The sequence below is a fragment of the Podarcis vaucheri genome (genome assembly GCF_965113315.1).
Source record: "Podarcis vaucheri genome assembly, chromosome: 7".
NCBI classification, from domain to species: domain Eukaryota; kingdom Metazoa; phylum Chordata; class Lepidosauria; order Squamata; family Lacertidae; genus Podarcis; species Podarcis vaucheri.
The window spans coordinates 18,335,187-18,363,005 of record NC_138765.1 but is presented as its reverse complement, the minus strand read 5'-3'; the positions used below and the strand labels follow the sequence as shown (position 1 = coordinate 18,363,005).

The window sequence follows — 27,819 nt, the reverse complement described above, 5'->3', positions numbered from 1 at the left end:
CTGAACTTAAAGGATGTCATTAAGGCGTCTTTGCATTTCCAAAGCGGCTGCCATCCTTCTGCTTTGCTGCCTGCCTTGGCGAAGGAGGGGAGGTTTGGGGATAAAAAACGAAACTAGAGAACGAGAGTCGTCCAAGAGACTTTGAGGACCTGCCATGATTTTTGTGTTGCAGCAGTTGAGGAACGGAAGTTTGCTTGCTCTTTTTATTCCTGTCTTGCTAACCTTATGGTGCCTTGTCTCTCACCTGTTTTCCCCCCTCCCAGGTTAAGGAGTCACATGGGGGAACTACCTCCTCCCCACCCCTGCCTGCCCCTTCCTGTTATAGTCCCATTATCCTTTCTCTGCCTTCCTGCTTCCTCATTTCCCGGCATCCTCTCTGTCCCTGAGACCCTTAACCTGTGAGGAAGCCCAGAGGTCACAGGTGAGGTTCTTGGGAACTGAGCGGGTAGCCCACCCCCGCGACCCCCAAACACCAGGGTTCTTGCCTCGTTCCCCCAGGACGGAGCAAAGGGGCTCGGTAGCACAAACTACTAGATGCATTGTGAAATACTGTGGCTGTCTTGGTCATCCAGAATGGTGAAGAAAGCAACTGCTTTGAGTGGATTCTATCCTATGCTGCGGGGAACACCCAAACTCACAGAAAAGCTCTTAAGATGAATGGTTTGCACAGCATCGGCCCGATAGGGTGTGTGATCTTTGTGCTATATACCTCTGGTCTCAGAGCTAGAACCCATACTGCTCCCATGCAGAATTGTCACATGTCCAGCACGACCTCCTATCCTGGGTACCAGAACCACAGAGGCTTCGCCTGTGTCAGCAGTTTGACTAGTGAAAAACTGAACTTCCTCCCAAAGGAAGTTGCCCTGCTGTAGCTGTTCTTGCCCACTCTTGGGGGGTATTATCGGAGACAACAGAATGCAGAAACGAGCTGGCCTGAGCCAAGTTGGGAATGTGCATCTTCGTTGGCTTCTAGTTAGGGCTCGCTTTCGCAAAGAACCCCTGGGAACTGTAGCTTTTGTGAAGGGACCAACAAGTCTCTCTCTCAGGATCCCTGGACTTCTTGTTCCCTGCTGCAGCTCCTACAGTTCCCAGGATCCCTTGGGGGAAGAGACAGCAACATTTACACTAGTAAACATCAGTAATGTAAGAGATGCTCCCCTTGTGAAGTGGCAGTGGCAGTGGCACATATGGTACTTCCTCCCTTGAGTCGAGGAGTTTTCGGTACTTTAACCGAGGTTGGGAGAGCCTTTCCCAGACCTCTAAAGTCCTCCACAGAGGCACAGCCGTGAAGCTTGAAAGGTGCTGTTAACCCACAGCCCAAAGTTATCCCTGGCTGCCTGGAATTGCCATCCATCCCCCGCCAACCCAGCATGAACCGCGACTGATTTCTAGTCACTGCATCAAAACATATTCTAAGCAAGCTGGTAATTTCTGGATTTTCCTGATTGAACCATTACGCATAAATCAAGGGAGCCTTAACGCTGCCAGACCTTCTGCAGTAGAATGTTTTTAACACCACTGAGAAGCATCTAAAGATAACTGGACGTGCTCAGCTTTGAGGTGTTCCTTTATTAGGTAAAGGTAAAGGGACCCCTGACCAATAGGTCCAGTCGTGGCCGACTCTTGGGTTGCGGCGCTCATCTCGCTTTATTGGCTGAGGGAGCCCGTGTACAGCTTCTGGGTCATGTGGCCAGCATGACTAAGCCGCTTCTGGTGAACCAGAGCAGCACATGGAAACACCATTTACCTTCCCGCCTATTTATCTACTTGCACGTTGATGTGCTTTCGAACTGCTAGGTTGGCAGGAGCAGGGACCGAGCAACGGGAGCTCACCCCGTCGCGGGGATTTGAACCACCGATCTTCTGATTGGCAAGTCCTAGGTTCTGTGGTTTAAACCACAGTGCCACCCACGTCCCTGTTCCTTTATTACATGTGGTATAATACCAAGAATGAAAAAGTACTCATGGTTGGGTACACGGACTAATCCTTCCACACATATGTGGGCAACCCACAGGCAGTCATCAGAGGTCCCATGTGGCCCACTCAGGTGTTCAAGTTGCCCCCAGCTGCCAAACTTGTGCATGCAAAAGGCCTCCCTGCCCTTCTCAGTACTGCTCCATCCCTGTTTTACTTGGACCTCTGCCATTGTTTAAAACCACCATCTTCTTCTCAGTGTTGCTCCACTAGCACTTTCCACAAACGTCTACCATTATTTAAAACAACTACATTTTCTTCTTTCCAGTGTAGCTCCCTATCACTGCACTCCCAACCTTCCCCTCTTCCGTTCCGTAGCTGCCTCTTGTGGGATAGATAAAGCAGATAAAGCATGTGTAGCCCTCAAATATTCCATAGTACTTACTCAAACCTCTGCTCCTGTTCGAAAGTGCCACTTCCTCTCATTTTTCTCCATCCCAGCTTTAGTCAAACTTATCCCTGTTGTTTTAAAACACCGCTTTCCCCTGCTCAGTGTCCTCCCTCCCTTGCCATGGCCACTGTTCTTGTGCAACCTGCCTTCAATCTTGCTCTGCGATCCTGCCCCTGACTTCATCCAAATCCAAGATTGTGATGAGGTACGACATCCTTACATTTTTATTATAGAGGGAGATATGACTTGTTACTTCAAGCTAAACTGTGGGAGGCTGGTTGTTGGGTTTTTTTTACACCTTCCCCACCCAAGGGAGCAGGTTTGACAGGTGTCTCTGTGCCTTTAAGGCTCCTCAGAGGGAGACACCATCAAATGACTGATCCCCTCTATCTCAGCAACATCGGGGGTCCACCATCCCACCTCAAGAAGAAACTGAACAGGAGGACAGTAGGGTCACTTTAGCAAAACCTGATGTTGTGTGTTTTTCTGTGACATTAAAGAACATGCTATCCAGCCCTCTGTTTTTCATATAGCCTGCCGTATCCCAAGGACTCTGTGTAAGTAATAGGGGTAAGTTTGAAAAGAAATTGGAATATGCAACCGACAGTGCTAGTGAGCTCTTGTCATGCTCCATTTTAATGTTACATGGCAAAGGTGAATGATTTGCTAGTGGTATGGAGACCTTCACTCAAGTGTGAGGTCTGTTAATCGCATAGACAAGACATGTGGTCTGTGCTTTCAGAGAGTGCAACACAGCCTACAGCTAGCTGGCTGCACGTTCTGCTGTTCCAATTCAAGTGACATATCAAATCCATGAACAGTCATTTTTCCTAAACAGGAGGATGGATGGTAAAGTTCATACCCGCTGCCTGTCTTCTGTGGGTTGCCCTTCTCAGTTATCCTGGAGAAGTGATACAGGCGAGGCAGCACAGGTGGGGCAACCCTATTTCCAGTGGGTGATTCTAGGTGGTTGTCTAGGGCAGCACTTTTGCTGCAGCAGCCGCAGGCTGAAACCCTTTTCCACCAGTAAAAAGGTAAAGGGACCCCTGACCGTTAGGTCCAGTCGCGGATGACTGGGGTTGCGGCATTCATCTCCCTTTACTGACTGAGGGAGCCGGTGTACAGCTTCTGGGTCTTGTGGCCAGCATGACTAAACCGTTTCTGGCGAACCAGAGCAGCGTACAGAAACGCCGTTAACCTTTCCGCCGGAGCGGTACCTATTTATCTACTTGCACTTTGACGTGCTTTCGAACTGCAAGGTTGGCAGAAGCAGGGACCGAGCAATGGGAGCTCACCCCATCGTGGGGATTCGAACCTCTGATCGGTAGGCCCTAGGCTCTGTGGTTTAGACCACAACACAACCGTGTCCCTTTCCCACTGGCACCTCTCTACATATGCTTTTACAGTCTGAGACCAGCAGAGGGCAATATCTGAATGGAGTAGCATCCAAGGAAGTATCATCCAAGCAAGATCCCTCGAGGGTCCAGCAGCTGTAATGTTAAGTGAGAAATCCTTGGGACTCAGTCTGGTCTGATGCTGTTGTTTTTAAGCAGTGTTCAAGTGGTCCTTTGCTATATTTCTATCCCAGCTTTTAATGCAGATGTTCCCAAAGTGAACAGTTTGAAAACAGCAGTAATGAAAGTGGGCTTTCAGGATGAGAAGCAGCATATGGAAAGGAGAGATCTGTCACATGTCCCAGGGGATATAATGGATACTATTCATAAGGTGCTCGCGGGCAGCCGCAGATTGTACAGTGCTCTTTATTGAAACGAGCTGGGATTTTCCTGCTACACAATGTGGGAGCTCATTGGTGGGGGAAGTGCCATTTCCCCGCACAAGAGAAGTGCTAACTTCAGGTGTGGAGCAGGTAGGTGGGGCAGCTGGCTTTGCTGCATCAGCTGAATGCAACCATTATGTTGAAGTCACATGTTTCCGCAACTATTAAGGGCGGCAGATTACGCTTGTGGGAAATAATGGCCCATCAGGGCTACCATTCATTCCAGCTTTCTTCAGCCTAGTGCCCTCCAGAATGTTTGGGCTTTCTGGGTGGGGTTGATGGGGGGCTGTATACCAAAACAGGTGGGGGGCACCAGGTTGTCAATGCTTTTTTGCTGACACTGAGTGAAGGGGAATGGAAGATAACCACACTTGAAAAGGTGCCTGATTTCTGCTGATACTAAAGTTCAATTTCAGTATTGAATAATTACACACTCCTTAAAAGTGGCTTCTTTAAATCTTGGTTTATTGCCTCTGGTGCCTAAAACAACAACAACAACACACCTTTCAGAAACACTTCTATTCAAGTTGCCTCTGGGTATATTTGAAGCACCTTTGTAAAAAGAGTGCTTCCTTGCCTGTCTTGAGTAAGGTGTGGAATCTGGTTTTTATGCTAAAGCCTACCTGCCCTAGCTTGGGAGAGCCTTCACACTGTCTTATCTGAAAGGTAGTATTTTGTATACAGTCACTGCATGCTGCTTCGGGGGCGGGGGAGGGAGGCATTAATCCTATGTGATTACTGGTTGCACAGGCGCACACAGCGACAGCAAACACATACACTGACAACTACCAACCTGTCTCTTCTGCCTGCACCCTCTTCATTCAGACAGCTGACCAAAACTGATAAAATTCTGGCTTGGACCCCCCCCCCCCCAATTTTGCCTGGGTTGCAAAAGCAGTCCCTAGAATTACCTTTGTCCAGCCCTAGGCTCAACTTGATGCTCTCCAACTACAACTCCCATCATTTCTGGTCATTGGGAGTTGTAATCCAACAACTTCTGGAGGGCACCACATTGGGAAAGACTACCTTAGGGTAGAACTGAACTGGCACTATAAGGGGGGAAACTCCCTCCTATAGCAGCAGCAAGGAACCTGCCATTCCCAAGAGCCACATATCCCTTCTGAGCAACTTTTCAGAGTTTGAGGACAGATTTTAGCTAGGCAAACACACTCGGTGTGAGGAGTGTGGGCCTAGGGAAAGTGGGACTGGCATTGGGCCTCTAGTGGAGGAGCCCGGCCCCTCCTGAGGGTCCAAGCAGCCCTTGCTCAAGCAGACCTGAAAGACCCAGGAGCGGAAACGTACCACCACCAAGTTTAAGAAATGAGCCGTTTAAAGCATCTTGCAAAAAGCAAATTGCCACTGGATTTTTACAGCTGGGTTTTTAACACACACAGGAAAGTTAAAAATGTCTGGTGGGAGTGCATTGAAGGAGCTGGCATTTGGACCAAGTGCGAAACCAGCCGCAGAAATGGAGGCAGGGCAGAAGGACATGCAGATTGGGAACTGAGTCTTGAGGGTGCAAGGCTGAGCTTGCCTTGCAGATCAGTGTTCTCATTCGTTCTCTTATTGATTTAGCTGTCATGGGCAAGAGCACCTTCTGCCTTCTCTGCTTCTCCCTCCCTCCCTCTCCTCCCTGTATAAAGGACATATTCTCAGCTTCAAGCTGAGCTGTCTGGTTTCCATGGAGACAGAGGTCTGAGGCCTACAGATCCCTCCTCTCTCCCATTACGGCTTTCCACTCTTCCACATTCTCTCTCTCTGCCTCCCCCCTTTTCCGCCTGTCACGATGCCAAGAAAAGCAATAACTGTATAGACAGAAGGTGCCAACAATTGCCAGGGGGAGTCGTCGTCATTCTCTCTTGCCGTCTTTGTTTCAGCAAATGGTCTGGTGCTTTTACCAGCACGCTTAAGACGGGGGTCCTGTTGGCCACAATGAACAGGTACCATTGTCCAGCCCAGCCCATCCAATTCTGGGTCCCCAGGTTGTCTTAACAGCAATTTTAAAAAAATATGTGCAAAATTGCCTAAGAGTATGAAAACTTAGGGATGGTTTCCAACTAACACGTCCTGTCAGAACAAGGATTTATGCTTGGACAGCAGAACTTCCCCTGTGCACCCCTAAATCTGTTCTATGGGTCTCCCCAACCCTCTGGATGAGATTGGTGAAGATAGGGAAAGGGGGAATGTTCCATTGCATGAGAGTAAATCCTTGACCTTTTTCTCCAAAAGACTAAAATAGATGCCAGGCACACCTTGCTGGGATTCCACAGACCCAAAGCACCCAAACGGCTAGTCTGTAGGGCAGCACCTGCTTCCCCAAAACAAATGCCAGGCCCTTGGGGTTTCCTTAAGCTTAAGGCGTCCGTCACCTTCGCTGGCTAAAGTCTAACTGCTCAGCTGTTTCTCTTCGGCCCTCTTTCAAGCATATCAGATGTGCACTGTAGCTAGGATCCACCAGCCACTGGTAGTCGTGGAAGAAATGTCTGGCTACAGAAAAGCCAAGAGAAAGCAAGATTTTGCTTATCCAAAAAGAACAAATGCAACAGGTTATAGAAATGTGAAACCAAGCTGCAAGGCTACATATACATATATATGTTGGAAGCCTCCCAGAGTGACTGGGGCAACCTAGTCAAATGGGTGGAATGATATGATGATTATGATTATGCAGATCAGCACTTCCCAAGGATTGGACAGAGTCTAGATCAGGGGTCGGCAAACATTTTCAGCAGGGGGCCAGTCCGCTGTCCCTCAGACCTTGTGGGGGGCCGGACTATATGGGGGTGGGGGAATGAACGAATTCCTATGCCCCACAAATAACCCAGAGATGCAGTTTAAATAAAACACACACATTCTACTCATGTAAAAACATGCTGATTCCGGGACCATCCGCAGCCCAGATTTAGAAGGCGATTGGGCCGGATCTGGCCCCCAGGCCTTAGTTTGCCTACGCATGGTCTAGATGCTTAGTTATGCCCATGGAATACCTCGTGAGTATCTGGCAGCTGAAACAGTCCATGCTCAGAGCACCGAGAGGTCACAAATACAGCCAAATTTCATGCAAATAAATGGTCACATTTGCATATTATCGCTTGCTTAGCAAATAGAAAGAAGTAGTCCTCTGTGTTTTTTTGTTTTGTTTTTTTACAACGGCGCTGCCAGGGCTAATGTGTGATCAAATGGGTGGTATCCAAATTCTCAGGCTTTTGTTTTGCTTGGCAGAGAGTGTGTGAGGGGAGACTGTTAAGCCCAAGGACTCTTGAGAAGGGATTTGAGATAGATAACTTGAAGAAATAACCTGAGAGGAAGGAAGTTTCAGGCACAGAGAAGGAGAACGAAGATGCACATTGTTTTAAGAGCATGAGATATGTATCGGGAAGGTTTCTTAATGTTTTATCATGTTTTTATATACGTTGGAAGCTTCCCCCGGGCCATCTGAAGGAAATCCTGTATAGGGAAGTTTTAAAAAACGTTTAATGTTTTTATATATGTTGGAAGCTGCCCAGAGTGGTTGGGGCACCCCAGTAAGATGTGTGGGGTATAAACATTAAAATTATCATGGAAGGGGGTGTCCCTATTTTCATTGGAGAAATGTTGGAGGGTATGGGTGGAATATAACCATGGTGGTTATCATGTCTCATAGGAATATAGGAAGCCATCACATACCAAGTCAGACCAGTGGTCTAGCTGGCTTGATATTGTCTGCACTGACTGGCAGAAGCTCTCTGGGGTTTCTCTTGGGCTGCCTCCAGCTCTGCCTGACGAGAGCAGAGGTTAAACCTGGGACGTTCTGCATGCCAAGCAGATGTTCTGCCCTTGAGCTATGGCCTCGCCTGTTGTCTTTCCTCTAAAACGTCCCAAAACTTACCTTTCTTTCTCCCCTTGATAATTTTGGCTGCCCTTTGCTGAATCGGCTTCAGCTCTGTGATGGCATTTTAGTAGTGAGGGATCTTTCTTATTGACAACCTGATCCTTACCTCTCTCTCCCCGCCCGCTCCCCCCCCCCCACGACCTCTTTCTTCTTAATGTGTGGATGTGCTGAACCAAAGGTGACACATGGGCATAGCCAGAATTTTTGATTTTTTAATAAATCAAAGAAGTTGTTGAGCATTTATTCGGAAATCACAGGTAAAAAATACCCCGTAAATAGGACATGGGGGGGGGAAGGCTTCTGCTGGGGGGTGGGGCAGAACCTCAGATAAATAAGTACAGTGGTACCTCAGGTTACATACACTTCAGGTTACATACACTTCAGGTTACAGACTCCGCTAACCCAGAAATAGTGCTTCAGATTAAGAACTTTGCTTCAGGATGAGAACAGAAATCGTGCTTCGGCGGCACGGTAGCAGCAGGAGGCCCCATTAGCTAAAGTGGTGCTTCAGGTTAAGAACAGTTTCAGGTTAAGAACGGACCTCTGGAACGAATTAAGTACTTAACCTGAGGTACCACTGTACTTTCAGTACTTTTCAATAATATTTGTGGATCTAGGGAAGGCAGCTACGAGTTAAACTGTTCCAGGAGCTCTTCAAACGCCATCTTGGCAGTCAAAATAACCCCACAATTAATTGGTAGTTGTTTGTAACCATGAGATCATATATGTTTATATTCACTTGCTTTGATGTGAGTTAATTGGCTTTGCTTTGATGCTATCCTTATCTGTGGGCTTGGAGTGCTGAGCTTTGAGCCCAGAAAGTGGAACTCTCTATAAGATTGGGTATTTGCCATCTTAAGGCCTCATCTGGTCAGGTGGAGTGATGGGAAGTCCTGGCCAAAGTGCTGTTTGCCGCTTTGTGTTTATAGAATTAAAGAGTTGGAAGGGGACACGAGGGTCATCTAGTCCGACCACCTGCGATGCAAGAATCTTTCACTCATTGTGGGGCTCAAACCCACCACCCTGGGATTCATGCCCTACTTCTTTCGTATATCTGCCACGCCCACGAACCTCCCTTTGGCCTTCGGTTCAGAAGAGTTGATGGGAAGTTGAACAACCAACCTGAGTTTGCACTTCTCCAAAGTTTGCAAGTCAGTTTTTGAAAGTTTTAAACACATCAAAATGTGCTTTTTGAGAGGAAAAAAATATTAATAATAGTAATAATTTATTATTTATACCCCACCCATCTGGCTGGGTTTCCTTAGCCACTCTGGGCAGCTTGCAACAGAATATTAAAAACACGATAAATTTACAAATACATACTTAATCACACATATAAATGTAAAGTTGCTTTTAAATTCAGGCTGATTTTTTAAACAACAACAAGCATACAGAGAAGCCGTTGGTTTGGGTCCACCTTCAGAGCAAAAGAAAACAAGCTTGCTCCATCTTCCATGTGACAGCCCTTTAAATATTTCTTCTTTAAAAATCTTCTTTTCCAGGCTAAACATAGCCAACTCCAGGCTAAACATACCCAACTCCCACAACCTCATAACCCTTGATTCCTTCCAAACCCTTGATCATCTCTGTCACCCTCTGCACACATCTCAGCTTGTCGATATCCATCTTAAATTGTGGCGCCCAGATCTGGACATGGTTGGATGGCCATCTGCCTTGTATGATTTAGTTGAGATTCCCGCACTGCAGGGATTTGGACCAGAAGCCCTTGGGACCCCTTCCAACTCTACAATGCTAGGATTCTGTGAAAAGGAAGTCTAGTCAGACGGTGAAAAGAAGCAAAAAGCCAGTGCAGTAGTTTTAAAGAGGAATGTATTCTATGGCCTGAATGCAGAGAAAGGCAACTATTTCAAACACGAGTCATTGTGGGTAAAACTGCGTAAGATGGACGAATGGTCTGATTCAGCATAAGGAACCCTCTGAGGTGCCTACATTTTTGTTTTTATTTCAAAGTAGTTTATTTATTTTATATTATCTCTTCTCATTTATGAATCACTTCCCATGAAACAGCCTGAAGCAATTTAACAGCGATATCGTCAACAACAACAAAAAAATGTATAAAACAATTTCAGATCCAATACATGAATGCACAGGGATTTTTAAAAAGGTCTTTAGCAGGTGATGGAAGCTTTAGCTGAGATCCCTGCATGGCAGGGGGTTGGGCTAGATGACCCTTGGGGTCCCTTCCAACTCTACAATTTATGATTCCAAAGGGTAGATGCCACCACACTAAAAGCCTACTGCCTACATTATACGTGCTGGTGAGATGGTATCAGCAGCAAGCCTTCTCTTGCAGAGCACAGTGGTTGGTTGGGTACATATGAATGGGCGATGCAATATTTTAGGTGCAAAGACCTTTGACCCTCCGTGGTCCCCTCTTGGAGCTACCCTTCTGCATGGGAGCCATGGAATCACAACCAGCTCTGTGGACCTCCCTTATGACATCACTGGAGAGTTCTTTTCTTGGGTGTGGTTCTTCTCCAGCAGCTTCCTATCCCCACTCATAAGGCTGGGCATAATGCTTACCATACATTTCCTGCTCCTCTGGCTAGCCTTTTCTGCACAGGCCACAGCTTGCCTCCTCTGCTTCACCACCCAACGAAAACGTGCCCGCGTCTGCCAACACTTCTTTGGCCACCGGGTTTCCCAGCATGGGAACTGCCAACCGATTATGGAAAGGGCCTTTGTGCGTTTCGCCAAAACCCAGGTGGGTGAGTGCCGTCCAATTGAGCACTGGACCAAAATGGAGGCGGTCGCACATACCACCTGCCCCCAATGTGCAATGTTCAGTGTGCATGCTTATGGGTGCTTATAGGATTCCCCGATCGCAGTTGTTTGACTTGAGTTTTCAGGGGTTCAGTTATTTTCACTGAAGGTCCGCAACCAGAAATATGTTAAGCGGATCTTAACAGACAGGGCCATAGCTTGTCAGTTATCCCAGTGCTGCCAGCCAGTGTCAGCGATACTGAGCTAAATGGGACGATGGTCTGGCTCGATATAAGGTAGCTGCCTAAGTTCCTTGGATAGCTATCTGAAAGCATAGGCAAATGTGACCAACTTGGCCAGGCAACTGGGCTATTGTAGATGATGCCAGGCAAATATGTGGAGGAAATGCCGCAACTGTGGTGCCACCACAGAGAAGGCCCTTTCTCTGGTGGCCACTGGCTTCTCCTCCAAAGGTGGGCTGACCTGGAGAAAAGCTTTCAGGTGAAGATCTGAATAGATTGGCAGGTTCATAAGGGAACAGGTAGCCCTGGAGATATTTTTTTGCTTGGTTCTCCAGCTTGTGTTTGGCTCCCTGACATAACAGATGCCATTCACCAACCTCACACTGTGCTTCTGAGCTCTGCCCCTACCCAGAATCATAGAATTTGTATAGGAAGGGACCACAAGGGTCATCTAGTCCAACCCCTTGCAATGCAGAAATATTTTGCCCAGCGTAGGTCTCGAACCCATGACCCTGAGATTAAGATTCTCATGCTCTTCCAACGGAGCTACAATGGAAAAGGGACCAGACCCTTCAACAGCTTACTATCGTCTTCTTTCCAAGATGCATCCGAAATCGAGAAGCTGAAGGACATATTTGGCAGAATGATCTTTTTCCTGGAGGAGAAAAGCATGGCGAAGGGTGGGTATGGACTCTCCCATCTTCTGCACAGAATTCTGCATATTTAATTGGAATTTTCACCCACGCTTTCCCAAGGTCTCACAGTTGCTAGTAGGAATGTTCTTTTTTTATTTATTTTTTATTTATTTTTTAATTTTTTTAAAAAACAATATAAACCTACAACAGAAAAACAATTCAAGATCCAAATATCGAGATTACTCTGAATCTCCTGACTTCCCCCCATCCCTTCCATGGGTCCTAGTGATAATATTTATAACTACATACCACTACCGTCCAAGTTCTATCCTTCCAAATTATCCATACTTTCCGTTAATTTACCAGTGTGGTTAAAATCCTGCTAATTTTTTAACCTGCTTACAGTGGTTTTGTCAATAAATTGTAAACTTCCTATTCCTTTTTTAAAGCTCTTGCCCTCTTGATTTCTGAGCTTCCCAGTTAATTTTGCCATTTCCGCATAGTCCATCAACTTGGTTTGCCATTCTTCTCTGGTTGGGGTTGTTTCTTCCTTCCATCTCTGGGCTAGTGGCATCCGAGCGGCTGTTGTCGCATACATGAACAGTCTTCTCTGGTCCTTTGGTAGCTTGGTACTTGTAATTCCCAATAAGAAGGCTTCTGGTTTTTTGTTTAAAAGCTAGTGGGAATGTTCTAGAAGAGTAAAGGTAGAGATAAAGGACCCCTGGACGGTTAAGTCCAGTCAAAGGCGACTATGGGGTTGCGGCGCTCATCTCACTTTCCGGCCGGGGGAGCCAGCGTTTGTCCACAGACATCTTTCTGAGTTATGTGGCCAGCATGACTAAGCCACTTCTGGTGCAACAGAACACTGTGACGGAAACCAGAGCACACAGAAACACCGTTTACCATTTCCCACCACAGCAGTACCTATTTATCTACTTGCACTGGCATGCTTTTGAACTGCTAGGTTGGCAGGAGCTGGGACAGAACAATGGGAGCTCACTCCGTCACAGGGATTTGAACCGCTGACCTTCTGATCGGCAAGCCCAAGAGACTCAGTGGTTTAGACCACAGCACCACCCGCGTCCATGGGTCCTTTACCTTTTTTTCCCTCTAGAAGAGTAGCCATGCCACGGTGCCCACAGCACGTCATAGAACATAGAATTCAACCATGCCCTAAAGGTCACATCCGCACCATAGCTCCCCCCAAACAAGTATCCTGGGAACTGTAGTTCATCCTTTCACAACGCTGCCATTCTCAGCATCCTATTGTTCCCAGGACTGGGGTAGAGGCTATTGTGCGGATGATGCCAGAAGCCTCCTTGAATTAGAGCCTATTTTCTCTTCGTGTGACCAGTGAATTAGCTTTAGTGCAGGACTGGATAACCTGTAGGCCTTTCTTTGGACTACAGGTCCCATTACTCCTGACCGTTGGCCACACCGTCTAGGCCTGATGGGATTTATAGTCCGACAGCATCCCCATCTCTGCTCAGAATCCAGCATTCGCCCATCTGATGGATCTTGGGCTGCCACTCCCATCAGCCCCAGCCCATCTGGGCAGTGCTGTTTGGGCTTGATGGTACGAAACAAAGGCGAGGAACCCTTTTTCAGTGTGAGGACTGCATTCTGTTCTGCGCAACCATCTGAGACCTAGTGATATGCAGGGCCTGAAGCAAAAGCAGGCAGAACAACTAATACAGTGTTTACCTTTCTTCAGCATGAACACATCCTCTCTATCTTCCATCCAGGCAAGCAAAATGTACTATCAAAGTCAAATGACACATTACAGCCAGGCAAAGTCACATAGGGGAGACTTCTGAGGGTCAAATGCACCTAGAGGTCTGCATTTGGCCCCTGATCCAGAGGTTTGCCACCACTGGTCTAAAACATCTGGGCAGCACTAAGTTGGGGGAAGGCTGATCAAGTACATAAACTTTTCTGCCACGATAAATTTCCTGTAGTGTTAAGTCTAAACTTTACATGTCAATACAGAACACTCTCTTTCAAAAAAATTGTGTGTGCCCTCTGCTCCCATGGACTTGGGAGCATGTCCTACTGATTTCAATGGGGGCATACTCTCAGGTAAGGCAGCACAATATTGGACCCATAATTGCTTTCAAGGGTTCATGTCTCTTAAAGGTTTTGCAATATAAAAAGCAAATTGGGGTTATAAATGGTTCCACGAGGGCACTGTGAGGGAGAGGGTAAGGCAGAAAATAAGCCAGGGCTGTCACTTTGTAGAATCAGTGCTTTTTTCGGGGTGGGGGGTGGGGTGGTGCATGCCCCTAAACATTTTGTGAATCTAAGTTTGGCCTCATTGAGGGGCAGTATTTCAACATGAGTAGGAAAATGAGAGTACCCCTAAACATTTTTTTAGGAGAAAAAAAAGCACGGTGTAGAATAATTCTCAGCTGCTTAATCTTTAAATTGATTTCAGGCTACATAAATATGCATATCAGAAAAGAACAGTGGTTCTAAAGAGGGGGTGAATCTTCTTGTTTGTGCTTCATTGGGTGCCTATTTCCATAGCTCCAAAAACAAGAACATAAATCTGCCTTAAAATGTGGACCTAATTCACATGTACAGATAAACTTTTGGGAAGAATTGCTGTTGTTTAAATGCAACCACATCTCACCATAGCAGGGGAAACTGAAAAGGTTAGCCATGTGCCTGGGAAGCTGGCTGTTGTTAGGCAACTTCAAGGTCCCTGCTCTCCTTTCCCAGAATTCTTTATCTGTAAAAAAAACATAGCTAAGCTGTGGGATTCACTATCCCACGGGAGTCAGCGACGGCCACAAACTCACAATATATTTAAAACATAAATATAAATACACTGCACCATTATACCAAAAAACAGAACAAAGCAGATCCCATAACAGCCACAGGAAGGTTTGTTGTGGTGCACTAGTAACAAAACAACACCATTTTAGTCTACCAAAAGCCAGCTGGGGGTGGGGAGGGGAGATAAGCCCTTCCTTAGCACCCAAAATATGTCAGCAGTGGCAATGCTGCAACCCTAACAAAAGAAAATAAAATCCATTTTTTTTAAAAAAACCACCTGTCCCATGTATGGAGAACAATAAATTATTCTGAATATTTAAGGTAGGAAAGGTGATTAGACATTGAAATCATAAAATCAGAAAGATTTCCCTGATGTTTAGTCGGAATCTCCTTTCTTGTAACTTGAAGCCCTTGGTTGGAGTCCTACCTTCCAGAGCAGGAGGAAACAGGCTTGTTCCCTCTTCTATGGGACAGCCCTTGAGATGTTTGATGGTGGCTATCATATCTCCTCTCAGTCTCCTCTTTTCCAGGCTGAACATTCAGGGTGGGGCTTAGCTTAGGAAAGATGCTTCCATGTACAGTAAGATTGGCCAGTTTCTTGGCTCTAAGGGACAGGGAGAGTAGAATGGATCCTGCATTGGCCAAAGAGTGCTGCCCAACCTTCTCCAGTCCGGAGTTCTCCATAGGTTTTGGATTACGGCTCCCATTACCCGTGCTGCCTGGGGCTGATAGGAGTTATAGTTCTGAACCGCAGGTCCCAAAGTGCAAACTCAGGTTGTCTGCTAAACTTCTGATACACTGTTGTGAATCGCAGACCCAAAGTTGGGTTTGTGGGGGTGGTTGGGTACAGAGATGTCAGAAACATCAGAGCAATCAATTCCAGTGCTTTATTAAAGAAGGTGCAGACTTACAGCAAATCAGCCTGCCAGGTATCCCAGCCTTTATAGACTGCAAGACGGACACTGCAGCAAGGCGATGGCTTGTCCCATGCAAACAATCATACATTCTTTATACACAAGGCATCATAGGTCACTTGGGCCGGCTGTTCCCATAAGGGCATAGGTGGCAAACAACCCAAATCTTGCAGATAGTTCCCTTTCTGGGCTCCTAGCCCAGCATCCCAAACCCACAGATAAGGATAGCATCAAAGCAAGCCAATTAGCCTATATCAAAGCAAGTGAATAGAACCATGTACAGTATGAGCTCACGATTACGACAACTACCGTATTTTTTGCACCATAACACTCACTTTTTTCCTCCTAAAAAGTAAGGGGAAATGTCTGTGCGTGTTATGGAGGGAATGCCTACGGGTGGCATGCCTACGGATTTTCCTCCTCTAAAAACTATGTGCGTGTTATAGAGTGAAAAATACGGTACCCATTAATTGTGGGGTTATTTTGACTGCCAAGATGGCCTTTTGCATCCAAAGGAATAACCTGACGCCCTTCTCCATCTGCCCTCATAGTGCCTTATCCCCTGGCAGTTGAAGAAGCTGAGAAGCAGGTTGAAAAAGAGATGGCACAGCTCAAAGCAGGTAATGTAGAGATATAACTGGACGTGGGGCAAAGGTGCTGCCTTAAAGCTGCCTGTTCCCTCTTTTGAGTCCACAAACATTGTTCCCTCCACCACACAGCCTCCTTTTCTATCTCCAACTTGAAGATAGCTTTGCATCCGCGACTAACTGAGCGTAGGTTTTGTCTGGCTGGGTGCATTATCATGTTCCTGGAAAATGCAAGTAGATCTCCTCTTGTAAGTCCCACAATATTTTGCTGCTGTCTCAGCCTTTATTGTGGCTATTAGATGTGATAGCTAAATCAGGCTTGTAAACAAGCCCATAGAAGTTAGAAGCCTGTGGAAATATTTACCAGAGGATGGCCAGACAGCTCCACCAGCCTGTTGCGTTTCCATGCTAGGCATGGAGAAAGCTGCTGGAGTTCCTTTGCTACTACTTGGACAATCTTAATAGGGGTTTCAATGAATTCATGGAGATTGAAGGCTATCAGTGACTCCAGCTATGTTCTCCATCCACTGTTGGAGACAATATATGAATACCATTTGGTGGAAATCACAAATGCAGAGAGCACTGTTGCACTCAGATCCGGCTGGTGAGCTTCCCATAGGCATCTGGTTGGCCAGAATAGGATACTGGACTAGGTGGGCCATTGGCCTGATCCAGCAGTTTCCTTCTGGCAACCCACTTGGTTTCACACTGGACAAGAGGAAAAACAGAACGCTCCATTGCTTTTCCTCCTCCGTCACCTCCTCACTCACTTGCATGGAATTCATTCTTGCTTACCACTACCAGGCTAGTGCTTAATTACAAGGCTGAATAGACCCAGAAGTTTCTGAGACTGTGTACAATGGAATAACGATTGCTCTGGGGCAAACAACGGGAGAGGTTTTCATGTCCAGCGCACGGGCTTCACAGAAGTATCTGGTTGATTGCTGGGGTTGAAGTGGAGATGTGATTTGGGCTGGCCCTGCCCTGCGGCAGAGTTGAAGCAGCCAGAAGCGGTTTAGCCAGATAGATAAAGACAGGAAGTGGTGCCTGAGTGATATAATAAGACTTTTTAATGGGTTGACCCTTGAGGGGAGGGCATTTGGACTCCTCTTCATGTGGTAAATGTTTGAATAGAATCAAAGGCTAGATGGACCTTTGTTCTGACCCAGCAGGGTTGATAGGTTCTTCTACAAGAAGGCTGGCTTACCCACGGCCCTCCAGAAGTTGTTGGTCTCCAACTCCAACCAGCCCCAGCCAGCATGGAGGATGGGAATTTGTAGCCCAGCTATGTTTGGATGCCTACAGATGCTCCACCCATACGTTCATCCAATACAAAAGCTCAAGGCGGCTTGCAAAATTGCAATAAAAAATAAATTTAAAAATGGGTAATAGATGAGAGCTGGCGTGGTGTGCTGAACCAGGACCTGGAAGATCAGGGAGATCAAGTCCCCTACTCAGTCATGAAGTCCACGGGGCAACCACAGATCAGTCACTGTCTCAGGTTCACAGGGTTGTTGTGAGAATAAAATGGGGTGGGGAGAGAAGCATGGACGACACCTCAGTTGAACTACTTGGATGACAGGTTGGATAATAATAGCAACAATAATTTTAAATGTAATAAACAAGCAAACAAATAATACAATTTCCTTTCCTCCTGTACAGCTCCAGCCTGCATCCCACCGTGTGGTGAGTGCCAAAACCTACCGCTTTCCTAGCCTATCCTCGTTGCCCCTCCGTTCCAGCTTCCCTCCCTGGCTTCTGCATCTATTCCCATCGCACTCTTTCATCTTCCTCCCAGGGTTCCAGAAAGAGGCTCGCCAATACCGATGCTCGTCTTGCACCATGGTGGACTGCTCGCTGCCCATCGATTGCCCGAGTACATCCCTCTTGGTTCTTCCTTGATTTTCGGGGTCAGGGATATTTGCAGGCCCAGGTGGTGGAAAGATTCTGTGCCAACCGTACCAAGAAGGAACTTGCACTGAGAGCTATGGAAACCACAGAGATGTGGGAGGGGAGAATTGTAGAGTTGGAAGGATAAGGAAAGGCCATAGCTTCGTGGTAAGACACATGCTTTGCATACCAAAAAACCGTGGGTTCAATCCCTGGCATTTAATGCCTGGTATCTGAAGAAGTGTGCATGCACACGTAAGCTCATACCAATAACAAACTTAGTTGGTCTCTAAGGTGCTACTGGAAGGAATTTTTTTATTTTGTTTCGGCATTTGCAGATCGGGAGGGGGAGGGGGCTCCTGTCTGAAACCCCTAAAGAGCCACTGACTAAAGCTTTGATGCAGTTTCAGGGGGGCTTCCTATGTTCCACATTGCCCTGGTGAATGATGCACATCAAATTGGGCTCACAGCTTAATAGGAAACTTAGGTCGTGTGCATTTCAGGGGCGTTGGACCTGCCCTTGGGGGATCCCTTCCAACTTGGTGGTTCTATCCCTTTGCCCTTGGGGATCCCTTCCAACTTGGTGGTTCTATGATGATTCCATACCTGTGTAAAGTACATTTGAAGTATGTTCTTTCGCTCAGAAGAATTCTGGGCACTGTAGCTTGTGACCGGTGGGAACTGTAACTCCATGAGGAGCAAACTATCTATTATTGAGGTCTTAAACTGGTATACTGACCTTCAGCCTCTGTCCAGTATACCTGAAGGAGTGTCTCCACCTCCATCGTTCTACCCGGACACTGAGGTCCAGCACCGAGGGCCTTCTGGCGGTTCCCTCACTGCGAGAAGCCAAGTTACAGGGAACCAGGCAGAGGGCCTTATCGGTAGTGGCACCCTCCCTGTGGAACGCCCTGCCACCAGATGTCAAAGAGAACAACAACTACCAGACTTTTAGAAGACATCTGAAGGCAGCCCTGTTTAGGGAAGCTTTTAATGTTTGATGTATCACAGTATTTTAATATTCTTTTGGAAGCCGTACAGAGTGGCTGGGGAAACCCAGCCAGATGGGCGGGGTATAAATAATAAAGTATTATTATTATTATTATTATTATTATTATTATTATTATTATTATTATCTCAGGGCAGTTGACAACATGTTTTGAATGTACTTTAAAGGGATAGCGCATACAAGGCCACAATGTCTCTGAGCACCATCTAGGATGATAAACGATTTCCCCAATCTGACTTACTCTGCTAAAAATATATATTAATTTGATTCTCCTCCCTGCTTCCCAATTCCTCCTCTCCCAACCTCCCAGTTCAGGATGTGCATAAATCTGAAGGGGACGTGACACTTCTCAGCTGTGGAGTTAAGTTTGAGATTCCTCAAGACGCAACATTCCGATGGAAATTTGCCAAGGAAGTAAGTGGCTCTTGGGTGGTTGAAACAGAGCCCTCCTCGCTAAACCCCTTGCTTGTGAGGTAGCATAAGATTAAATGTTCCTCACGGTGTCCCTTGTTCAAAGGTGCTTTGAGCAAGGTTTTTGATGAAGCCATGCTTAGGGCTTTCCTTAATTCCAAGTGTGTCTCCACCAATTTGTGGTGTAGTCCTGCAAATTGTCATTCAACAGAAATAACACAAAATCCAATGCATGTCTAACGGTTTGGAGCCCTCACTGCAAGGAGGACTGTGTTCCTGAGGAGGGGTGAGAATGCTTTTGTGTATGTGCAAGTAGCCCAATAATATATATACTCACACAGCAGAATAGTCTGCAAAGAGGATCATCCCCTGGCAGCTGAAACTGACTGGTCTCAAGACAGTCTTGAAAGTGACTCTGAAACCGACCAAGAAGTCTGGTATCATTTCATAGAACCCGTGCCAGATTTACGTATAAGCTAAACAAGCTATAGCTTAGGGCCCCCAAAAAAATTTAAAGGAAAAAACCTGGATGTACATTTCCAAAATATAAGACAAAAAAACAAATAAAATAAAACCTACATACAGTGTTTGTGTTGTGTAGGCTCCTATTTGTTATGTGCAAATGGCTTTAGATACCTATTAGGTCCATAAATTACCATATAGCATATATTCAACAGAAAAAACAGAGACAATTTGTTGTTGACAAAGGACAGCTGGACATATAAAGGGCCTCATTACCTTCAGTAGCTTAGGGTATGGGTAGGCAAACTATCTGGCCCAATCTTGCGGACGGTCCAGGAATCAGTGTGTTTTTACATGAGTAGAATGTGTCCTTTTATTTAAAATGCATCTCATTCATTCCCCCTCCAAAAAAATATAGTCTGGCCCCCACAAGGTCTGAGGGACAGTGGACCGGCCCCCTGCTGAAAAAGTTTGCAGACCCCTGGCTTAGGGCCTCATCAAACCTAAACCCGGCCCTGCATAGAACCACCATTTATTTCTAGACACAATGCATCTGTGATCCCTAGATGCAAGCAGCAACAATAAGCCATCGCTATCAAGGTCAAGGGGCCCCTGTTTACTTGCAAAGACACCTGGATTCCTGCTTGTTGGGAACAGGAACATTGGTGTACTTTTTCTGTGGCCTTGCAAGCCTGCACAGATAGTCCTTGGACATTCTGTAATCTGCACAAGCGATCGCAAGCTCTCAAAATACAGTTTAAAGGCTATGGCAAGGATTAGAAACCCTTTTCCCCCCAGCTGGAGGTCCACGTTGACTTCTGAGCAGGCTTCTGGAGCTACTGGTCAGTGGGGACAAAGGCAGATGTGGACAGAGCAAGAAAGGCAAATTTTGTGCTTGTGCAGGAGGCTCGTTCCTACAAACACCCTTCCCTTTCTTTAATCCAGGAAAGCAAAAGGCATTATCAGAGTTGAAGGACACATTCCACCCAAGCAAAAAATGCTCAGGGAGGATGCGATGCAGGAATAGCAGATGTGGCCTGGGGAGAGGGAGGGTGGAGAGAGGAGAGTTTTGGAAGCCAAACAGAGAATCTCAGGAGGTGGTATTTGACCCGCAGACCCCTACCCCCCCCCCTGGACTTGAGGTTCCCTGCTCTAAGGCAAGGGGCAATGTTTGTGTGCTTGAAGGTAGAACTGCACACTTGAAAAGACACACACACACCAGGTTTTTCTCCTTGAGAAAATAATCTATATAGGTCCCCCTATATTCCATCACCCAGGGAGAAAGACAGATTCGCTTAAAATTGGGGGGGGGGGAGTGTTTGATGTTGAACAGAGAAATGGCTGGAAAGGAAAAGGTTCAGCAGTCCCCACACTAGACAATCTGCAGCCACCTACAGCTAGTTTGCCTGGCAAAATAAATTCCTCAGGAGAGCTGGGTGTAGGTGCAAAATCGTGCAACTACACACTATGGGTTACATTCGACTAACTTTTACCCAAAGTTGGACCCATTTGAATGAATGGGTTTCATTTGGTCATGGCCATTATTCACAACGGGTCCTCTTGGAATAAAAGTTAGCTGAATGAATCATAGAATCATAGAGTTGGAAGAGACCACAAGGGCCATCGAGTCCAACCCCCCTGCCAAGCAGGAAACACCATCAGAGCACTCCTGACATATGGTTGTCAAGCCTCTGCTTAAAGACCTCCAAAGTAGGAGACTCCACCACACTCCTTGGCAGCAAATTCCACTGTCGAACAGCTCTTACTGTCAGGAAGTTCTTCCTAATGTTTAGGTGGAATCTTCTTTCTTGTAGTTTGGATCCATTGCTCCGTGTCCGCTTCTCTGGAGCAGCAGAAAACAACCTTTCTCCCTCCTCTAGGTGACATCCTTTTATATATTTGAACATGGCTATCATATCACCCCTTAACCTCCTCTTCTCCAGGCTAAACATGCCCAGCTCCCTTAGCCGTTCCTCATAAGGCATCGTTTCCAGGCCTTTGACCATTTTGGTTGCCCTCCTCTGGACACGTTCCAGTTTGTCAGTGTCCTTCTTGAATTGTGGTGCCCAGAACTGGACACAGTACTCCAGGTGAGGTCTGACCAGAGCAGAATACAGTGGCACTATTACTTCCCTTGATCTAGATGCTATGCTCCTATTGATGCAGCCCAGAATTGCCCAGAATGCAGTTCCTCCTGTGTGCAGTTCCTCCTTGACAAGAAGGTTCTCCACACCTTGGGTGCAAAAAAAAAGGGTTCAGAGGATCCATCAGGATTCGCCTCCATCCAGGTAAGAATCTGAGGAAACACCTGAGGGAGAAGAGTGGCAGCATGGCTGCTTTACGTCATTAAAAACAGTCATAAGCATGAGAGGCACATCATATTCAGAGTCATTTTTGTCCTATCCCTTTATTGTTGTTACCATCGATTTATCATGAATCCTCTAAACCGCTGTCTGAAAGCAATTTACATAAGCAAGATACATAAAAAGCAGCTACAAATGTGAAAACAACAAATATATTTAAAATGAGTCCAAAATCCTAACAAGGAGAGACCCATTCAACCATCTGGGAAAGGCTGTCAGAAGAAAAATGTCCTCGATTATTTTAGAAGGTGTGCTGATAGTGACACCTGTCATATCTCAGCAGAAATGTTATTCCACAGCACAGGGGCAGCCACAGTAAAGGCCCTGCTCCGAGTTACTGCTTAGGACTTGTAACACTACATTTCCCTTCCTTCCTTCTCTCACCCCTCTCCTCTTTCCACTTCTCCACCTGCAGGTCAGAACCAACAAAGTTTTCCTCTTCCAAGACCTGAACTTTGGGTTCAATCCTTCCCTCCTTATCCGCCCCACCCTGGGATCCCACCATGGCACTTTCGCCTGCCAGATCGCCGGGGAGGACGGGGTGCTGGTCAGGAAGTTCTTCTACGTCAACGGTGAGGAGTTGGGGCTTGTGGCACAAATAGGCTCCTCAGAAAAGTCCAGTTGTTTTTGGCTGGTGAGGCCTAGACTAGCTTGGGTTACGTCAAAACCACACCATACATTTTAAGCCCGCTTATACCACTTTAACCAGCCATGGATTCCACCAAGGAATCTTGGGAACTGTAGCTTGCCCTTTGCCAAGCTACAATTCCCAGTACCACACTTCCCAAGTTCCCCCCAAATACGAGACATCCCATTTTCTCATGTGAGATCTCGGCAGTCGTTTTGGGTGCCGTACTCACCCCCCCCAAAAAAACCTCCATTTTTTGGGGGGTGAGAGCAAGGTACAGGTCACATGACTCACCCAGGAGTCCCAGTTTAGGGTGTGTTGTTTTTTTTAAAAAAAATGACGTTTTGGAGTAGTCTTCATAATCTACAGTATCTTCTTGGGAAGCAATGGCTGTGAAAGTAGCATAAGAGTAGTTCAAGGCTCACCTTTTTGCCCTGGCTGTTGACACTTGAGAGCTATACAGTGGTACCTCAGGTTACAGACACTTCAGGTTACAGGCTCTGCTAACCCAGAAATAGTACCTCAGGTTAAGAACTTTGCTTCAGGATGAGAACAGAAACTGTGCGGCAGTGGCACAGCAGCAGCAGGAGGCCCCATTAGCTAAAGTGGTGCTTCAGGTTAAGAACAGTTTCAGGTTAAGAATGGACCTCCGGAACGAATTAAGTACATAACCAGAAGTAGCACTGTATATACTTGGGGGACCCACCTTATTTCTGCGACTGCAAGTTGCTTAAAATTGTTTTAAATATTGTGCTTTAACCTGCCCTGGGACCTCAAGGTGAAGGGCAAAGTAACAAACAAGCAATGCATGGAGTGGACATTACCTTTTCTTATACAGTAGTACCTCTGGTTATGAACTTAATTTGTTCTGGAGGTCCGTTCTCAACCTGAAACCGTTCTTAACCTGAGACACCACCTTAGCTAATGGGGCTTCCCGCTGCCACCACACAATTTCTGTTCTCATCCTGAGGTAAAGTTCTTAACCCCAGGTACTACTTCAGAGTTAGCGGAGTCTGTAACCCGAGGTGTTTGTAACCCGAGGTACCACTGTACCTGGGCCAGGAGGCAAATGTGGGGCCCAGTCAAATGATGTCGCAGCAATAATATACAAAGGTAAAGCTTTCCCCATCACTGTGTGCTTGGGATTTTTGATTATTTCCTGCGCTTGTGTAACCCGCCCTTCCTCCAAAGATTTCAGGATGCGGTCATCCTGCCCTTTATCTGAAATGGATAAGGCTGAAAGGCAGTGAGGGCTCCAAGGTCATCTGGCAAGAGTTTCATGCCTGAGTGGGTTTTTTTGTTTTTTTTTTAGCCTGACTCTCTCCCCTTTCCTTTTTGTGTGGGTGGGTGTTTTCAACCAGAATTGCTCCATCAAAAAGCATTTGCTCATCAAAAAAGCCTTTTATTTGGCTCTCCCCATTCTTGATCCTGTGCCCTGAGCACTGCACCATGATGCTGCTAGGGGCAGAAAGCCAGACTTTCTTTTAAAAAATACAATAATAATGACTTTTTAAAAAATGGTTGCATTTTTGCCTGTTGCTCAGCTATTAAATAGACAGGAGTTTCTCTCCCTCAAAACCTGGCAACCACGGACTAAATAGCAACACGTTGAATTTGCCACGTCAAATTGGTACAAAAAGCCTTTAACAGAACTGACCTTTTGACAACTGCCATCTAAAGTTCATCCTACACTTGCAAGAAACTGATCCTTCAGTATGGCAGTGCCCTTTGGTACTCCCTGCTCATTTATATTAGGCAGGTGTTATTGCAGTCTTTTTTTCAGTGACTGCTAAAAACTTTTGTGCTTAAGCAAGCCTACCCAGACATATCAATCTGGCATGTGTGTGTTTTTATACTGTTTATTTATTTATTTTTAACTCCTGGTTTTCTTTTTATAGCATCATAGAATTCTAGGAAAGGGACCCGAGGGTCATCTAGTCCAACCCCCCTGCAATACAGGAATCTTCAATGACAGAACCATTTAGCCATTTAAGGCCAACCTTTTCCCTAATGCGTTATTTTATTGGTAACTTAATGTGTGTTTTGTGCTTTGCGTAAACCGCTTAGAGGCTTTGACAACTAAGCAGTAAATCCAGTGCATTGTTAACCCGTGGAACTCCCTGCCACAGGAGTCACGGATGGCCACCGACATGGATGGCTTTAAAAGAGGGTTGGACAAAGTCGTGGAGGGAGAAGCCCATCAATGGTTACCAGCCGCAATGTCCGCATTCTGCCTTCATTGTCTGTGGCAATAATGCTTCTGAATGCTAGCTGTTGTGAATCACAAGTAGGGTGAGACCTGTTGCACTCAGGTCCTATAGGCATCTGATTGTCCAATGTAAGGGCAGGATACTGAACCACTCGCCTGACCCAGCAAAGTTCCTCATATGTTCTCAAATTAAATAAGATATAGCAAGGTTGGCCTTTCAATGATGGTGGCTTGGACTTTTCCCTTTTGACTAAGTGGCTTGGACTTTTCCCTTTCCTCTGCAGTGACAGAGAAGAGACTTCATCTAGAGAAGGAGTTGCAGGAGATGTTCAAAGCCATCTTGAACCCTCCGCCGATGGTAGAGGTTGCAGGCGAAACATGGGGAGAGGAGGTCCAGACCAACCTAACCGACTCAGAGCTGCCATCCTTGGAAGAGATTCTCTCTGGGCCAGACTTCCTCCACAAGAAGGTCGTTGTCTTCCTCATCGTGGGGATAGCCATGCTCTCAACGCTGGCCACTATGATAGCAATGTGAGTTTCCTTGCAGTTCTTCCTGCGCAGAGGGCTGGGATTCCAAAATAAAGCGACTTGCTTTATTTTATCTCGCATTCTGTTCACCTCATTTTACATATAAAAACGAAAAGTACTGAGGCACCAGTTTCCTTGCCTGGAAAAACCTCAGCTCAGGGGTAGAAGATGTGTTTTGCACATAGAGTTGTCCAAGCTTCAGTCTTTGGAGAGCAACTTCTATAAAAGTAGACAATACTGAAAACAAGATGGACAAGGAATGTAAGAAGATTGCTGGTAGGGTCAGCTCAGTAGCCTCTTACAGTGGCTTGTCAATTGATTAAAACTAGTATCTGTTTAATAACCTGCCTTTTAAACCAACTAACTGATTAAATCTAAGGGTGTCACCTGACTAAATAAATCCAGGGTTGCAAAACTACACCCATTTACCAGGGAGTTAGCCCCACAGAGTAAACCTGCATAGGAAGGCCATTGATCAACGAACTGATTAAATCTGCTCAAATCTGCATATGAGAAACACCCATTTTCAAGGGGGAGAAAAGATCATTCTTGATTTTTTCCAGATAAGGTTGGCATACCCAAAGAAGATGCGTTTGCCTCCCTCCTCAGACACAAGTGGAAGAATGGTGCTCACCATCTCAAGTGTGTTGTAAATAAGTTATATTAAACAGTGCTTTTTTATCCCTGAGGGTACGCAGGGGTACGCATACCCCTAAACATTTTGTTTAAGTTTTGCCTCATTGAGGGGCAGTATTTCAATATGAGTAGAAAAATGAGAGTACCCCTAAACATTTTTTTAGGGAAAAAAGCACTGATATTAAAAATTATGATCGAAAAATAAGCAAATAAATTCTTAAGACCACATATTTAGTGCCAGGTATATTTAAAAAAAAAGATAGTTCCAGCTGGCTAATAAGCAAAACAGTTGCAACTCTAATTAAATATATTTTATTTTATTGCATATTACTGCGATAAACAACTCAATAGTAGCCAATTTGTTCAGCATCAGCTACACTTGCTTTGCCATTCAATAAAAAGAATTTTGCTCCCCTGATTTTCAGGTCAGTGGGGTCAAAGTTCTGAAGCAAATAAATAAATGTTTTTCAAACGGATCCATCCATTCATAGTTTTCACCTATTTGAAACCTTACATGCTTAAAACAATTTAAGAATGGGCTTAGGGATGAACAGAGGTAGAGACTCAACCATTCATCCGTCCCTGGTCACATTATATTTGAAACCTTGCATTTTAGAGCAGCTTTTTTTTCCACCCAACAGATTTTTATTTTTAGAAGCCTTTTGTATTCCTACGTTTTTGCATTTGGAAGCCTCAGGTTACTTTTCTCATCTCTCAAAAAGAGCTGGGTTTTTAAAAATAGTTTGATCTGTTAAACCCTGGAAGTTTAACTACCCCAATTCCCATTGTTAGAGGGGAAAGTTGTCCTTTCGAAATATTTTTCCCATCTTTGGGAGCTCCCAAAAACACATTAAAAAGAGCTCTGTTATGCATGTAGCTCTGCTGGTTAAATTTGGCCGGCTAAACATCCTACACATTTTTTTGTTTTGAGATTTAAAGGTCCTTTTGAGATCAATAGCACTTTCTCCCACATAAGAATGCAGCCTTGATTAATCTTATCTCTTAAGCAGCTGCTAAGAGATGTTAGTTTTAAGTATTTGGAACAGCCATTAAACTAAGCATCAACTCTCTGTTTGCTCCTTAGGACAATTTATCGCTGGGCTACAGACATCAAACTGTGAATTGAGAGGAACTTCACAGAACATTCCTCCCTTCCCCTCTACCAACCCCTTCTTTTTGCTGTGCCTTGGTAAGGACTGTACAATGTTGACATCACCATTACGACACAATTAAAAGAATAATAATAATAATCCAGGTCGCACATTGGAACTTCTAAGGACAAGTTATGAGTTTTGCAATTTGTACTCAGGATAATCTCTCTCCCATTTAATGACGGGGTGGGTGGACTGGTGACTAGCAAAAACTCCAAAGTGTGCATCTGTCTGTCTGTCTGTTGTTGTTTGTTTGAGCCTGTCTGAACCTGTCACAACAAAAGGAAAAAGCACATTGAGTCCTCTCCGGGCTGTTTTAGACGTTTCTCCCGCACTCATCCCTATTAAGAGGTCCCCCCCCTCCAAATTTCTGCAGAGCATAGGGTTGTGCCAAGCCTACTGATATCTCCTTCCTGCTAAGCGAGCAAGGTACTCAAATTTGAAAATGGAGAGATTAGAAGACACAAAATCTACAAGTTACAGATAGGTAGCCGTGTTGGTCTGCCATAGTCAAAATAAAAAAATTCCTTCCAGTAGCACCTTAAAGACCAACTAAGTTAGTTCTTGGTATGAGCTTTCGTGTGCATGCACACTTCTTCAGATACACAGAAGTGTGCATGCACACGAAAGCTCATACTAAG

The 27,819-nt window shown here is 45.7% G+C and overlaps 1 protein-coding gene across 6 annotated transcripts; it reads left to right on the top strand.

The window, feature by feature from the left end:
- Positions 1–9,236: 9,236 nt before the first annotated feature.
- On the top strand, positions 9,237–27,309 carry SPACA6 (sperm acrosome associated 6). 6 transcript variants are annotated; one of them, XM_082231801.1, is made up of 9 exons: positions 9,237–10,740; positions 11,580–11,657; positions 15,856–15,924; positions 17,554–17,577; positions 17,690–17,767; positions 19,101–19,204; positions 22,442–22,598; positions 25,148–25,394; positions 27,112–27,309. In XM_082231801.1, exons 1-9 carry the CDS (start codon positions 10,296–10,298, stop codon positions 27,146–27,148), a joined length of 1,239 nt encoding a protein of 412 aa, XP_082087927.1. In that variant the 5' UTR covers positions 9,237–10,295; the 3' UTR covers positions 27,149–27,309. The 6 variants fall into 6 exon arrangements, with proteins under 6 accessions (XP_082087927.1, XP_082087926.1, XP_082087928.1 ...); XM_082231802.1 differs by lacking the exon at positions 17,554–17,577 and having other exon boundaries at positions 9,244–10,740; XM_082231804.1 differs by lacking the exon at positions 11,580–11,657 and having other exon boundaries at positions 9,245–10,736; positions 19,106–19,204.
- The last annotated feature ends 510 nt before the right edge of the window (positions 27,310–27,819 follow it).